Raw genomic sequence first — 14,401 nt, forward strand, 5'->3', positions numbered from 1 at the left:
TCTATGAGCAATATTTCGCGGCGTTACAAACATTTGGGGCTGCACAAAGCTATAATACCCTGACAACATAGTTGTGTAGGGTATAAAAATTTAACAAAAAAAGCCATAACAATGTTTCAGTTTTTTCGGAACTTATTATATATATATATATATATATATATATATGTTGTTGTTTTTTGTGTGTTACAGTTATTGCCATGTTCGTCGTGTTCTTTACAAGTGAAATAGTTCAAAACTATTACCTTTAGGAATATTTCTTTTTATTTGGTTAATAGAGATGTCGAAGAGGGAGATATGTTGGCTACCACACATATATATTTCTGACATAGGCCTGGTGTCATCTGAGATTTAAAAAGATTGACATTTTTTAGAATAAAGGAGCTCAGTATGTTCTGACGTATGACAATGTGTTGTGTTTCTTAGAATCAGTAAAACATTTTCGTGAGACAACTTTTGACGGGTTTTGTTACGACCTAACTAGCCCTAGGCCTGTCAACAATTCGCAAAGTCGGGAAATTACTTAGAATCCATGGTAAGGAGGGCAATAAAAATTCAGCAAATGTGAAAATCGCTAAAAAAGGCATGGATGCAAATGAATTTTGAAAAATATGGAAGCGACCGTGTGAGTCTTCGAAGACCCAAATATAATAAAGGTTTTGTTCGATTCACTGTACACCATAGTAAATAGATCTCTCACACATCGGCTCAAACCAGCACCAAAAGTGACCGGTCAAAATGTGGAATTATAAACCAGACTTGACACCTTATGGTTTCTTTTTATTCCCGCATAACGGTTTGAAGTCTTCGTAGAAATTCGAAAACGAATAAGAGAAGACGCCTTATTGTCCAAGATGACAATGCAAGCTTGCACACATCGACTCAAACCCGATCGTTTTACAATGGTAAACACATAGATTTGGTGCAGCGGATTACCCATACAGCTCCTGATTTTGAAGAGCGATCTCTCTCATATCGTCTACAACTGTACGTTTTTCAGCCGCCAAAAAGTGTAGTCGTTAGGACGGAAGAGCCGTATAGCACTGATTCGTTATCCTAAGACTTCATTTTATTCCCGCACATCTGTCTGAAGTCTTAAGAAAACAATCGAATAGCGATGAATAAGAAAGGAATCACTGGGCACCATGATTATGCGAGATCTCACACATCGGCTCAAGGCAGCTTTTTTGGAACGGTCAAAATGCGAAATTGATGGCTCATCATCTTTGCAACCCGAAAATCTTTGCCAAAAATTGAAAGAAATAGAATAGGAAACGAAACAATGCCAGCGACAAAAATGACCGACCACCATATGCAATTGATGGGTCATCAGCCCTATGACTTATTTTTAATCTCGCAGATACAGAAATGCGTGGTAAAAGATATTCGTCTCCAGAAAAGCGTCGCTTTCGACGTTCAAGAGCCATGTCTTAGAGGTGACTCAATCGGAGTGGAAAAAGTTCTTCGACAGAAAACGATAAAGTATGGGTCTAACATGTCATCCCTTCACCATGAGGTGGACATACAAAATACCTGTTCTAAATTGGGGCCAAGAATACCAAATATAGACACTTTGATTGAAAATTAGACTTCGACCCTGAACGGTGTACCAAATTACAGCTACTTCGTAATTCTCCAAACTAGGAAAATTTGGTTGGTGGAAATTTTCTGGTAGGTGCATTTGCTACCCAATTAGAAACCCTAAGTACCAAATCGCAGCTAAGCGATTGAGAAACGAGACCCAAAATACCAAAAAAATCGACTCTTGTGCGGTTGTGGTACCGGGGTCTGTGCCAATACGTGGACTAAAATATATTCCATTTTAAATGCCGAACATGTAGTAAGAAGTAGCACTAAACCGACATATATTTGATTCTGAGCAATAATATATATAATTTATGAAAGATGTGATTTCCATTATTAGCCCAGAAATATATATAGTAGCCCTCGTTGTTTTAAAGAAATGAACCTGAAAATACATAGACGAACTTCTACAAGTCCATTTTATACAGGCACCATTTGTAGGAGACCATATAAAGCTCTTTAATGGATCTTCTGTAAATAGAGGAATCTTGTATAAAAAACTTTGATGACCTTCTAAGTCCTTTATAGAAAAGGACCTTTTGTAGGTTCAGTTTACATAGAAGGTCATCCATCTATGAAGGACTTCTATCTCTTGATAACCTCTATCTTATAGAAAGTCCTCATTCTGTAGAGGATGTATAGAGATACTGTATCCTCTATCTGTAGAGGATCTATATAAGGTCCTCTATTTGTAGATGACCTATGGAAGGTCATCTATCTGTAGATTACTTATAGAAGTTCCTCTATACATAAAGAATCGATAAAAGATCCTCAACATGTAGATATCCTTTTGACGATTATTAATGAATAGAGAGCCTCTAGATGTTCCTCCATAAATATCGAAATCCTATAGGTTGTATATATATAAAATGTCGTCTATATGCAGAGAACCTTTAGAAGTTCCTTTACATAAGAGGACCTACAGGAAGCTCGTTATATAGACACGAGATTCCTTGTGCTATAGAAGGTCATCTATAGCATACAGAAGATTCGTTATAAAAAGATAAACCGCAAACGATCTTCTATATTTAGAGGACCTATAAAAGACCCCCTATTTTTAGAGGACCCATAAATGGTGTTCTTTTCTTGGAAAACCTATAAAAGGTCATTTTTCCTTAGAATAATTTTACAGGTCTTTTAGAAGATCTTCTCTCTTTAGATGATCATATATTTTAGTGAGAATTTATTTTTTAATTCTTCAATATTTCCCATTCGTCATCTCTATATTTTCTAGTTGATATTATAGTGCAATATCTGTCAGATGGTATGTCTGCCCGTCGTTTTGGATTTTTTGCAACATTTTAACATCTTTCTACGGGGAAAGTTGATAAAAGTTTCCTTTACAATTGGCTTAAGATCTAATAGGAGAGATGAATAGCGGGGAAAATACATACATACGGACTTAAACATTTAAACATAATTAAAATGGCCATTCTGCACCATTCTGATGCAGACTATGGCATACGACACTCTACAAATAATGATGTGACAGTGTTAATAACAAAAACAAATAATTAACTTATTCTATTAAAAAATTAAACACGGCAATATGTATGCAGAGGTCCAACTTCGGGTTTCACAGCGGCAAGGGAACTGTCGTTATGGTTGTTGCCGCTGTTGTTGTTGTTGTGTGTGTAACACCATCGCTAGTCCGATGTACAACCTGGTGTCCCGTAAAGTAAATTATTCAATTTTAATTTTCTCGTTGTGCCCGCCTGGGCGCCATGACCTGGCCGACCCCAAAACGTATCAAAGGTCATAAAGTGTTGATTGGCCAATTCCCGGTCATACTGGCGAGCCAAACTGATTGAACGTCGTTTCATGGCTACCTGGGTGTTGAGGTCATGCTGATACAATAGATTCGATGAAACTCCAATACCATCCGAAGTATGGAGTCTAATGTTTGGTGGTGGCAACGAGGACGACCAGCAATTTGTTGCAGTTGTAGCAGGGTAGTGAGTCAGTTTTATTGGCAGCCGTTGAAATGATGGCCAGTAATTTGATATGACGGCAGTTGTTGGTTTTGTTTGGTGATTTGTTGTTTTTGTTGTTGATTGAATTGCAATGTTTTATTCAGAATCAGTGATGTCGGTGATGTATGAATGGATTGGTTGTTTGGGTGGATAAATGTTGCGGATAAGTTGAAATAAATGTTAGTTTCTGGTTTTAGAAGTTGAGTAGATTAATTGTTTCTTTTTTGCTTTGTTTTTTTAGCTCTAAGCATTATTACAATTCCTAGTAATTAATTTGCTAACCTAAATTCTTGAAATTATTTCAGAGTAATGATGAGAGATTCTGTCTGATGAGTTTATTTATAGTTGGCTGTTTTCTTGTAGTTGTAGTTGTTGTTATTTTTGCTGATGATGTATCTAATTAATTTTTCTTCAATTTTAATTGAATTACAATCGTTACAATTCTATGGAGTTTTTATTTAATAACATTTAAAGGCACACATATATAAATAAAGCAATTGTATTAAGACACGCACACATAGATATTTGTAAAAAGAGAAGAAGAAGAAAAATAGACAAATAGATATATCAAAGAAATGGAAAGACATTTCACACAACAATTATGAATATGTAATGAAAAGTGGAAAAAGCTTAGATCTGCAAATATTTACAGTTTTTTTTATGATGTTGAATGGGGTTTCAATTATAAAACGTCATGTTCATGCATGCAAGATGATAAGATAAAGATTTTAAATAACATTAACATTCTCTATATGCCTTCAACATAAACATGCACAATTCAGAAAAATGTATTTAACAAGTAAAAACATAGTAATGTTCGGCCATGCTCAACTAGGTTAGGTTCTTCGTTTACAGGCAATCAGGTTATATGCTGGACTAAGAACTTGACAAAACATAAAACATCAGATATCGTCAAATTTCTTTAAAGATTTTTTGCCTCCATGAATCCGGTATGCCAAATTACAGTCATATTTAAGAAAGGGACCGGACATTTATATTGGGGATGTGCCTAATATGGGTTTATTTAAATTTTTTATTTTTGGCCAATATGCTTATCATCCTCCAAAAACTCTGTCCCGTCATCAGAAAAAAATTCGGCGAATCTAGATGAGACGTTGGACGAATATTTCCAAAATCTACGTATTTGTCTAGAGATAAGCCTATATATAGTCTATAGTTGATTTAAATCCAGTGATTTTTTGGCCGATATTCTATTTGCTTTTCTTAATATGGGATTTTTATTTCTCGGAAAGAATATATTGAATTTCCGGAACGCAAGAATGTGCCGAGGTCAAATTTTGTTCATATCCCATTTATGATAGTTGCATTAAATCTTTGCACAGAAAATCGTTCTATGATAACGGGAACGATTGGGGGCTCAAAGGCTTGGATGTTTATACCTTTCGCTTTATGGTTATTAGGCGAAGGGTATAAAAATCCCAGCTCATAGGACTGCTGGTTTCTTCGAAAAATATTCTTAAAAAAATCCACGTTTATCGATTTGGTGTTTTGTTATCTGATCTAAAGGTCCCCTGGATCGTTATTGGGATACGTAGTTGAACGTAAAATTCGACTTTTAGATATTTCGATTTTTCCATTTGACTAAAAAGTCGACTTTCCGATTTTGTCAAACCTAATGGGTCTTCCAGCATTTTTATACCCTACACAACTATGTTGTCAGGGTATTATAGCTTTGTGCAGCCCCAAAAGTTTGTAACGCCGCGAAATATTGGTCCTAGACCCATCTTTAAGTATACCGATCGTCATATCTCGACTAGCTGAGTCGATCTAGACATGTGTGTCCGTCCGTCCGTCTGTCCATTATAATTTGTAAACACGATACAGGCCACAGTTATGGACCAATCTTCACTAAATTTTGCATGTAGGATGGGTTCTGGCCAATGAAGACCCCTATTGTTTTTGGGAAAGATCGGTTAATATTTAGGGGATGAAATGGACCAAATACTAAATTTTTGTCGGTTTTTCTGGTCGCTCCAGAGGCCGCAACAATGGTCCGAACATCGTGAAATTTTGCATGGAGAAGCGGATCGGGCCAAAGAATAAGCATGCCAGTTTGGAGAAAGATCGGTCAATATTTAGCGGGTCAAATGGACCCTGACTTTTGTGTGAAAAATGACAAAATTTGTATTCTATGGCGTATATATTTGCCCCTGAAGGACATATACCCGAGAAGTTGATATTATATCTTAGAGGAGTGGTTGACCTTTAACTTGAGACCAATTATATTGTTGTATGTGCTCGGATGTGGGAGTTACACCTAAATATTTACAGGTATCTCCGTATTCGTATATTATTTAGTAACCCATTATCACTCTGGAGAGCGGAATTATAGCGCTGATCGCTTTGAAATGTTCCATGAGGTTCCAGTTATGGTCAAGGACAACGCCTATAATTTTCGGTGATGATCAGATAATAATTTTGGAATGAAGTGGACCGAAAACTTAATTTTTTGTGTTATTCTCGAGTCGATCTATAGACCTCAAATGAAAGCTGAACATCACAACACAACCCACGGTGAAGGGAATCTGGACAATAGCTGTACTGAATACTCGTAATATTCGGAAAATATGTCAGTGTGAGGAAGAGGTGCTGTTTACCTCTAATCGGGCAAGAGGGTGCAAATTTCACGAAATATTGCCCAGTCTCGGAATAAACATCCGCAGAAAATATGAGTTCCGTGGTAGTTGTGTAGGGTATCGTATGGTCGGCCCCGTCCGACTATACTGCTCCGCTCACTGGTTTTTTTTTTTTTTTTTGGATCTCCCGAAAATATGTTTTACAAGACTATGCTAGATCTACTGGTTCTTCAGAGAATAAATCGATGTTAATCAAAATTAACACACGCAATTCGGTCTTAATAAGACACCCTAGACATTATAGTCTCAATTTTATACGTTGTGAAAAATTTCGTGTCAATCGGACAAACATTAGGAGTTTGGTGCAACCTAAAATCTGAACCGATTTCAACGAAACTTGCCAGAGATTAATTTATATTAACTTCAGTACATAGTACAAAATTGTGTGCCAATCGGACACACTTTGGGTCTATAGTGCACAATTTACATAAAATCGGACGAAAATATATATGGGATTTTTCCCAATTTCAATAAGGTTTTTGCTTGGGCCAAATAAATGAGCTGTGCCAAATTTCATCGAGTTCGCATTTTTTACAATTTAACATGTACAGACAGACGGACGAACATGCATAAATCGACTCAGAAAGTGATTATCCTTTCCTTTTGCCTCTTGCAAACATATACACAAAGACACAATACCCTGCAGCGTCTTTTTAAAAAATCGATGAAATTTTCTTTAAAAATCGACACTGTCCGATATACTGGTCCAGAAAATGTAAATTAAACCAGTAAGGAAAGTAGTAAAGTCGGACGGGGCCGACTATATGATCCCTTCACCACTTTGGATATATTCAACAGATAAATCCTAACAGACGTCGCATTTTTAAAGGACCAGCAAAACGAAATTGGATCCATAAACATTTCATTCTGTAACCTATACTAATTTTTTCATTTGGTCAGATATAGAAGCTATATCTAAATCTGAACCGATTTCAACGATTTCAGGAAATTTAACACACATCATTCTAGACTTAAATATATATTATTTTCAAAATTTCAGGTCATTCCTATTCTTTTCAAATTTTCAGGTCATTCCTACTTCTATATATCCTTCAGAATATATTCACTAAAAATAAATGTTCCAAAATATCTTACATAAACTCAGGCTTCCAGTCTGTTCTTCAGAATATCTTCTTCAAAAATCCTCGCTTGAAAATGAAAATCAGCTTTTCTTTGTCTCACGGTTTCTTAGAAAAAATATGTGCTTCTTGTTCTGCTGATACTTCAGAATGTGTGTATGTCTTAAAAACTCACGCTTAAAAGGTTATTCAGAAAATATCCTTTGCAAATTCACGCTAATTTATCTGCTGGCCCTGCTGAAATTTTTCTTTAAAAATCCACGTCAATCGATCTGCTGGTTCTTCAGAAAATACTATTTAAAAGAAATAATCATTTAAAAGACAGAATTTTTGAGAGGCCATTAGTCCTTTCAAAATTGATTTTTATGCACAGGAGTATGGAGGGTATATAAATTTCGTTATTCCATTTATAACTCATCGAAATATTATTTCTGACCCCATATATATATATATATATATATATTCTGAATCAGGGTCAAATTCTAAGACGAACTACCCGCTATCATCTGAAGGAATTGAGATATAGTGATAAAATTTTTCATAGGTTTTTTTTGACTGCAGACAGGTCAAGTTCCCTTAAATAACGCAAAATTGGAGGTGCCATTGTATGGGGGCTACCAAAGCGTGGATCGATATAGCTACGCTTTGGTAGCCCCAATATATAATAGTACCTTCAAGATTACGGCATTTCAGCGATTTTGGACACTATTTTAAACTTTATAAATTATGGTACCCCCATAATCTCCGAATTCGATCAAATTTTTTGACAAATTTGATCGAATTACTTATAGTTTGGTGTGCTGAGCTTTGATTGGGTACAAAATCGTCCCACCAAAAATTATCAACATTGGTTCAATTTTCGAGGTATCTCCCATACAACGGTACTCCCCAAATTTTCAGTATCTTATGGTTATTGAACGCGGGCGTCAACTGAATTCGTTTAAAATAAAATGTCTCTGATTGGTATCGCGTTTTGAGGTTGTCCCTATATATAACGTTGTCAGTTTATACCCTAAACAATATTGAATTCGGAGGGTATCAAGACACAAAACTTAAAGGTTAGATTCGAAAATGAGCTATATCGGTCCACATTTAGAAATCGACTCCGACTTAGGAAAAATCCTCAACACCACGTTATTTTGGAATCTTCATTGCAAGTAACTGTCAGTATACCTATGGTGGAGTGTAACAAAAGTCAAAAATTAACAATATTGGTACACTTTTTATGACAGCCCGCATATAACAGAATCTTCCAGGTATGGTACTTTGGTATTTTGAATCTAGTTTGGTGTCGTTTTTACGATATCCTCAATATAACGGCAACCAGGTTTATTTCGATATTTTGGGGATTATGAACCCTTTTTTACCAGAATTGGGTATAATTTATTTCTCATTGGATGAGAAATCTTCCTACAAAAAATTTACCAATCCATTTCATCTTGGAGGATATAAAAAAGGCCCGACAGAACTTAACGTTTAGTAAGGACTATTAGGCCATTACACGTACACCTTTAAGCATGGGGTTTTTGAAATATCCAGAGATTGTAGACATTTTATCTTGGATTTTTAGCGATATTTTTGAGGGAATATTAAATCTTAAATTTTCAAAAAATATTTTGGAGGGGAAAAAATATTGTTATTAAGCGTGGATTTTTAAGTTAATTCTTTTCCTGGGACTATTAGATCGTATAAGGCATATTTTCAAGGGATTAATATTCCTTGAATAGCGGACATCTCATGGGAATATTTGAGGGGCTATTCGACATTTAATTGTGGATTTTAACGGATATAAATTAATTGTTAGAAATTGAAGAGCAGATTTTAAGGAATTATTCTTTGAGAATTTTTATTAAAAAATATTTTTCTCAGTGGCTATGAGGCCTTTAGTCTTTGATTTTTATAAAAAAATGTGGGGCTATTAATTCTGAATGAAGGCATATAAATGTTTGTTTATCTATAAAAGGTTTCTGTCTGCCCTATATGGGAAATCTTTTATTAAGATGTCGCATTTTATTGGAAATATTTATATGAAATGATTTCTATTAATGATGAAATATGTTCAATGAATTTGGGATATGATTTGAAATGACTTTACAAACAACTACAACAAACTACAAAGATAAACGATACATCCATAATTGAAATGCCAATCTCTCTGAATAATTAGGAAATTTTGAAATCTTACACTTCGAAATCATTATGTATTTTTTTCTTAATTTTCAAAATTGTTTTAAAATATTTCTACAAACTTTTTCTAAACTACTGAGAAAAAACGAAAACAACAAACTAACGAATATGCAATGTGAACTTTTTCAAGCAACATGTGGTGGCAATGTTATTGATTTTATGGTTGTTGTTGTTATTGCTATTGTTATTGTTGCAGCTCTGTTGCAGATTGTTCAGACAGATGTTGCTGTGGTGACACTTTTGTGGCATTTTGGATGCGTACCTATCATTGGAGGCTGTTCGCTTTGTTATGTCCGTTGTCGAAAGACTAATGGGGCGATTATAGGCACGACGACGTGCCAACAGTGGCACCAATTCCACACCATTACCATTGGTGGTGATGGTGGCTGTGGCATCACCACCATGACATTGTCTATTTGTGGGATGAGCGCTATTATCAGTTGTGGTATCAGCAGTGGCAGCAGCCTTGTTATGACGCATCATTCGTGGACAGATTTTCGGTTTCGTTTCATTTGCTGCTGTTATTGTCGATTTTGCAGGTGCTGCAGTTTTTTGTAGCGGTTTAATGGGACTACTTGTCATGGCCGGGCACTTACATGTACACATGTCACAACAGCGGGTGGCTTTTCGTGTGGCACGGGATTTACGGAATGTGGGCTTTTCGGCTGGGGTAACGGGATTATCCTGATCCAATTCTTTGAGCATTTCTTTGTTGGTCCAACCCTGAAATAAAAAAGAGAGATTTCATAAGATTTTACAAGGATAATCTAACTTATAAGAAAAATTATATAGGAAACAATGAAACCGCATAGTCATCTACCACGAATGGTGGGGACTCTTATTACTGGTCCCGTTCGAAAATCCCTACTTCCCTCCCAACATACCAGTGACTTCATAAAAGTCGTTCCCACCGATTTGGGACTACGCCATGGTTTGCCACCCGGACCCGGTTTACCCCAGGGATCTTTGCTAGCCTAATACAAAATACCAAACATAGAAAGAAGAAAAAGGAGGAGAAGAACAAGAAAAACAACAACAAATAATATCACAAGCGTACACACATGGGCATGCAGTAAACCATTCTCACCGGTTTCTCGATTTTCTCCAACGTTTTCTTCTGCTTCAAACCATGTGGACCCACTGAAGCCCCACAGCCCCGTTTCTCTTCTACAATTGGACATTTATCACTTTCGGTGACTACAATTTTCTCCAACATTGGTTTACCCTTACCGGCCGCTGTCGGCTTATAACGGACTTCAATGTCTACATGACCTTTATTACGAAACGACATTGAGGGGTGATCTTTAAGGGTGATTTGTAAACTTTCGGCATTCTTACCACCAGCAGGTGTTGGACCACCAGCTCCACTGGTAGCTGTTGTGGGTATATCACACAAGGTTACCATACTGGTGGCCCCACCTATTACCGGACGATCGGATACATGCTGGACTGTATGGGTGTGAGTGGTCAGACGTGGCACCGAATGATGATGATAGTGATGCGGATGATAGGCTGCACCGGGATCGAAGCATCGTTTGTGTTTGAGAAAATAATCACTGAAACGACAGGGAGGCAGTGAGGCCAAACGATGGGTTGTACTCTGAAATAAAGGATTTTAAAAATCAGGTTCGGATTTATTTAAAATTTTAAGGGAGAATGAGGCCTTAGTATATGAGGCCTTAAGTAATATTTTTGAAGGAATTAAGAGGCCTTTAGGCGTGGATTTTTAAAGAATATTTTTTAAGGGATTAAGAGGCCTTTAGGCGTGGATTTTTAAAGAATATTTTTTAAGGGATTAAGAGGCCTTTAGGCGTGATTTTTTAAAGAATATTTTTTAAGGGATTAAGAGGCCTTTAGGCGTGGATTTTTAAAGAATATTTTTTAAGGGATTAAGAGGCCTTTAGGCGTGGATTTTTAAAGAATATTTTTGGAGGCATTAAGAGGCCTTTAGGCGTGGATTTTTAAAGAATATTTTTGGAGGCATTAAGAGGCCTTTAGGCGTGGATTTTTAAAGAATATTTTTGGAGGCATTAAGAGGCCTTTAGGCGTGGATTTTTAAAGAATATTTTTGGAGGCATTAAGAGGCCTTTAGGCGTGGATTTTTAAAGAATATTTTTGGAGGCATTAAGAGGCCTTTAGGCGTGGATTTTTAAAGAATATTTTTGGAGGCATTAAGAGGCCTTTAGGCGTGGATTTTTAAAGAATATTTTTGGAGGCATTAAGAGGCCTTTAGGCGTGGATTTTTAAAGAATATTTTTGGAGGCATTAAGAGGCCTTTAGGCGTGGATTTTTAAAGAATATTTTTGGAGGCATTAAGAGGCCTTTAGGCGTGGATTTTTAAAGAATATTTTTGGAGGCATTAAGAGGCCTTTAGGCGTGGATTTTTAAAGAATATTTTTGGAGGCATTAAGAGGCCTTTAGGCGTGGATTTTTAAAGAATATTTTTTTAAGGGATTAAGAGGCCTTTAGGCGTGGATTTTTAAAGAATATTTTTGGAGGCATTAAGAGGCCTTTAGGCGTGGATTTTTAAAGAATATTTTTTAAGGGATTAAGAGGCCTTTAGGCGTGGATTTTTAAAGAATATTTTTGGAGGCATTAAGAGGCCTTTAGGCGTGGATTTTTAAAGAATATTTTTTTAAGGGATTAAGAGGCCTTTAGGCGTGGATTTTTAAAGAATATTTTTTAAGAGATTAAGAGGCCTTTAGGCGTGGATTTTTAAAGAATATTTTTTAAGGGATTAAGAGGCCTTTAGGCGTGGATTTTTAAAGAATATTTTTTAAGGGATTAAGAGGCCTTTAGGCGTGGATTTTTAAAGAATATTTTTGAAGGGATTAAGAGCACTTTAGGAGTGGATTTTTAAAGAATATTTTTCAAGGGATTAAGAGCCCTTTAGGCGTGGATTTTTAAAGAATATTTTTCAAGGGATTAAGAGCCCTTTAGGCGTGGATTTTTAAAGAATATTTTTCAAGGGATTAAGAGCCCTTTAGGCGTGGATTTTTAAAGAATATTTTTCAAGGGATTAAGAGCCCTTTAGGCGTGGATTTTTAAAGAATATTTTTCAAGGGATTAAGAGCCCTTTAGGCGTGGATTTTTAAAGAATATTTTTCAAGGGATTAAGAGCCCTTTAGGCGTGGATTTTTAAAGAATATTTTTCAAGGGATTAAGAGCCCTTTAGGCGTGGATTTTTAAAGAATATTTTTGAAGGGATTAAGAGCCCTTTAGGCGTGGATTTTTAAAGAATATTTTTCAAGGGATTAAGAGCCCTTTAGGCGTGGATTTTTAAAGAATATTTTTCAAGGGATTAAGAGCCCTTTAGGCATGGATTTTTAAAGAATATTTTTCAAGGGATTAAGAGCCCTTTAGGCGTGGATTTTTAAAGAATATTTTTCAAGGGATTAAGAGCCCTTTAGGCGTGGATTTTTAAAGAATATTTTTCAAGGGATTAAGAGCCCTTTAGGCGTGGATTTTTAAAGAATATTTTTCATGGGATTAAGAGCCCTTTAGGCGTGGATTTTTAAAGAATATTTTTCAAGGGATTAAGAGCCCTTTAGGCGTGGATTTTTAAAGAATATTTTTGAAGAGGATTTTTGAAGATTATTTTTGGCGAAGTATAAAACCTTGAATATAGTATTACTTTTTTATTTGTTTATACTCACAATTGGTTGTGTTGAATGCAATCCAGCAGCTGTTATATCCTTGCGCCTTATATCAATGTTTGGGGCACCTCCACCTGGTTTTCCCCATGGGCAGTGTTTAACCATTAATTCATAGTACTGCAAAAGAGAGAAGAGACCGAAACATAATTTATTATTATTTTTATTGGCAATAAATTAGATAAATCTATTTGACAACGAAAACAACTTCACAAAACAATTATTTTTTTCTCAAAAATTTATTAACCATTATAATTGGCTATAATTATTTAGCCCTTGGGTGCCAAAAGAAATAAATAAATGGCTAAAACGTGATACACAATGGGTCGAGACAAATAAAACACACATTTAGAACATAAATAAATGTGTATTAGGATGTAACGAAAATTTTAGGAAATTAGAAGACAAAATAAAATACTTTGGATTGGACAATTAAACAATTTTAAGTCAGGTTTAAATTTCAATATAATTTTTACAGTATATGAAAATGGGATCTGAGACAAGTAATTACCTTTGGAGCCATCCTAGTAAATATTCGAAATTTATTTTCAAACTATTTTCCGTTGAGTTATTTTCAGTAGCAACAAAGACCCTATTTTTTCCTTATAACAATTCCCTTCGGTGATCCGTGTAATTGTTACTAAATCGTAATAAATTTTCTCTCAATACTATTGAAGAAAACTCAGTTATAGGTTGTTGTTATAGTTGCAAATCAAAACTTTATTTTGACTTTGCCAAAAAAAAAAGAAAGTGGAACTGTGGCAAATCGAGCGGCTTTAACCCAACAAGTCACGCAATTACCAAAAAGAAAAAAAATACAAATGGAACTGATAAAATACCTCCCCACTCCACGGGGGGTAGACAAGAAATCTTTAAGAATAAATGATATATATGCTCCCCATACCACCCCTTGCCTTTTCTAACCTTAACTCCATAGGAATTTTTGGGAAACATTTGTAATGTATTTCACCTGGGAATGTGTTAAAGTGACAGTGCTGACTTCTTGCCAGCCATCCGACCTGACTGACTTCTTATTGTGAACTTTATTTTTTGCCAAATTTCTTTCCTTCCTTCGATTCTAAGAAATTTGTCTTTTTGTGTCGGATGTTGTTGTTCGGAATTTGTTAGTCGTCTTAGCAAAGGTTATTAACCCTGAAAACATGATTTCCTTCTAATATTGTTTATTTCCGTTTGTTGATGAAAGTTAGGGATGTATGTGTGTGTGTGTGTGGGATGAAATGTGTACACGTGTGTTTGATTTTTTGGGACCA

General features: G+C 35.6%; 2 protein-coding genes across 2 annotated transcripts; both read right to left on the reverse strand.

Annotated features, from left to right (window-relative positions):
- Nucleotides 1-3,227: 3,227 nt before the first annotated feature.
- Nucleotides 3,228-9,488, reverse strand: LOC133326986 (uncharacterized). The gene is made up of 2 exons (XM_061535592.1): nt 9,476-9,488; nt 3,228-3,451 (listed from the first exon to the last, which is right to left on the reverse strand). Exons 1-2 carry the CDS (start codon nt 9,486-9,488, stop codon nt 3,228-3,230), a joined length of 237 nt encoding a protein of 78 aa, XP_061391576.1.
- Nucleotides 9,489-9,576: 88 nt separating this feature from the next.
- Nucleotides 9,577-13,653, reverse strand: LOC133326985 (uncharacterized). The gene is made up of 5 exons (XM_061535591.1): nt 13,642-13,653; nt 13,134-13,250; nt 10,565-11,077; nt 10,362-10,451; nt 9,577-10,200 (listed from the first exon to the last, which is right to left on the reverse strand). The coding sequence occupies exons 1-5, from the start codon at nt 13,651-13,653 to the stop codon at nt 9,577-9,579; spliced, it is 1,356 nt and encodes a 451-aa protein (XP_061391575.1).
- Between the last annotated feature and the right edge of the window lie 748 nt (nt 13,654-14,401).

The sequence above is a fragment of the Musca vetustissima genome, unplaced genomic scaffold (genome assembly GCF_032173495.1).
Source record: "Musca vetustissima isolate MV318-11 ecotype Yass unplaced genomic scaffold, APGP_CSIRO_Mvet_v1 utg875, whole genome shotgun sequence".
Taxonomy (NCBI): domain Eukaryota; kingdom Metazoa; phylum Arthropoda; class Insecta; order Diptera; family Muscidae; genus Musca; species Musca vetustissima.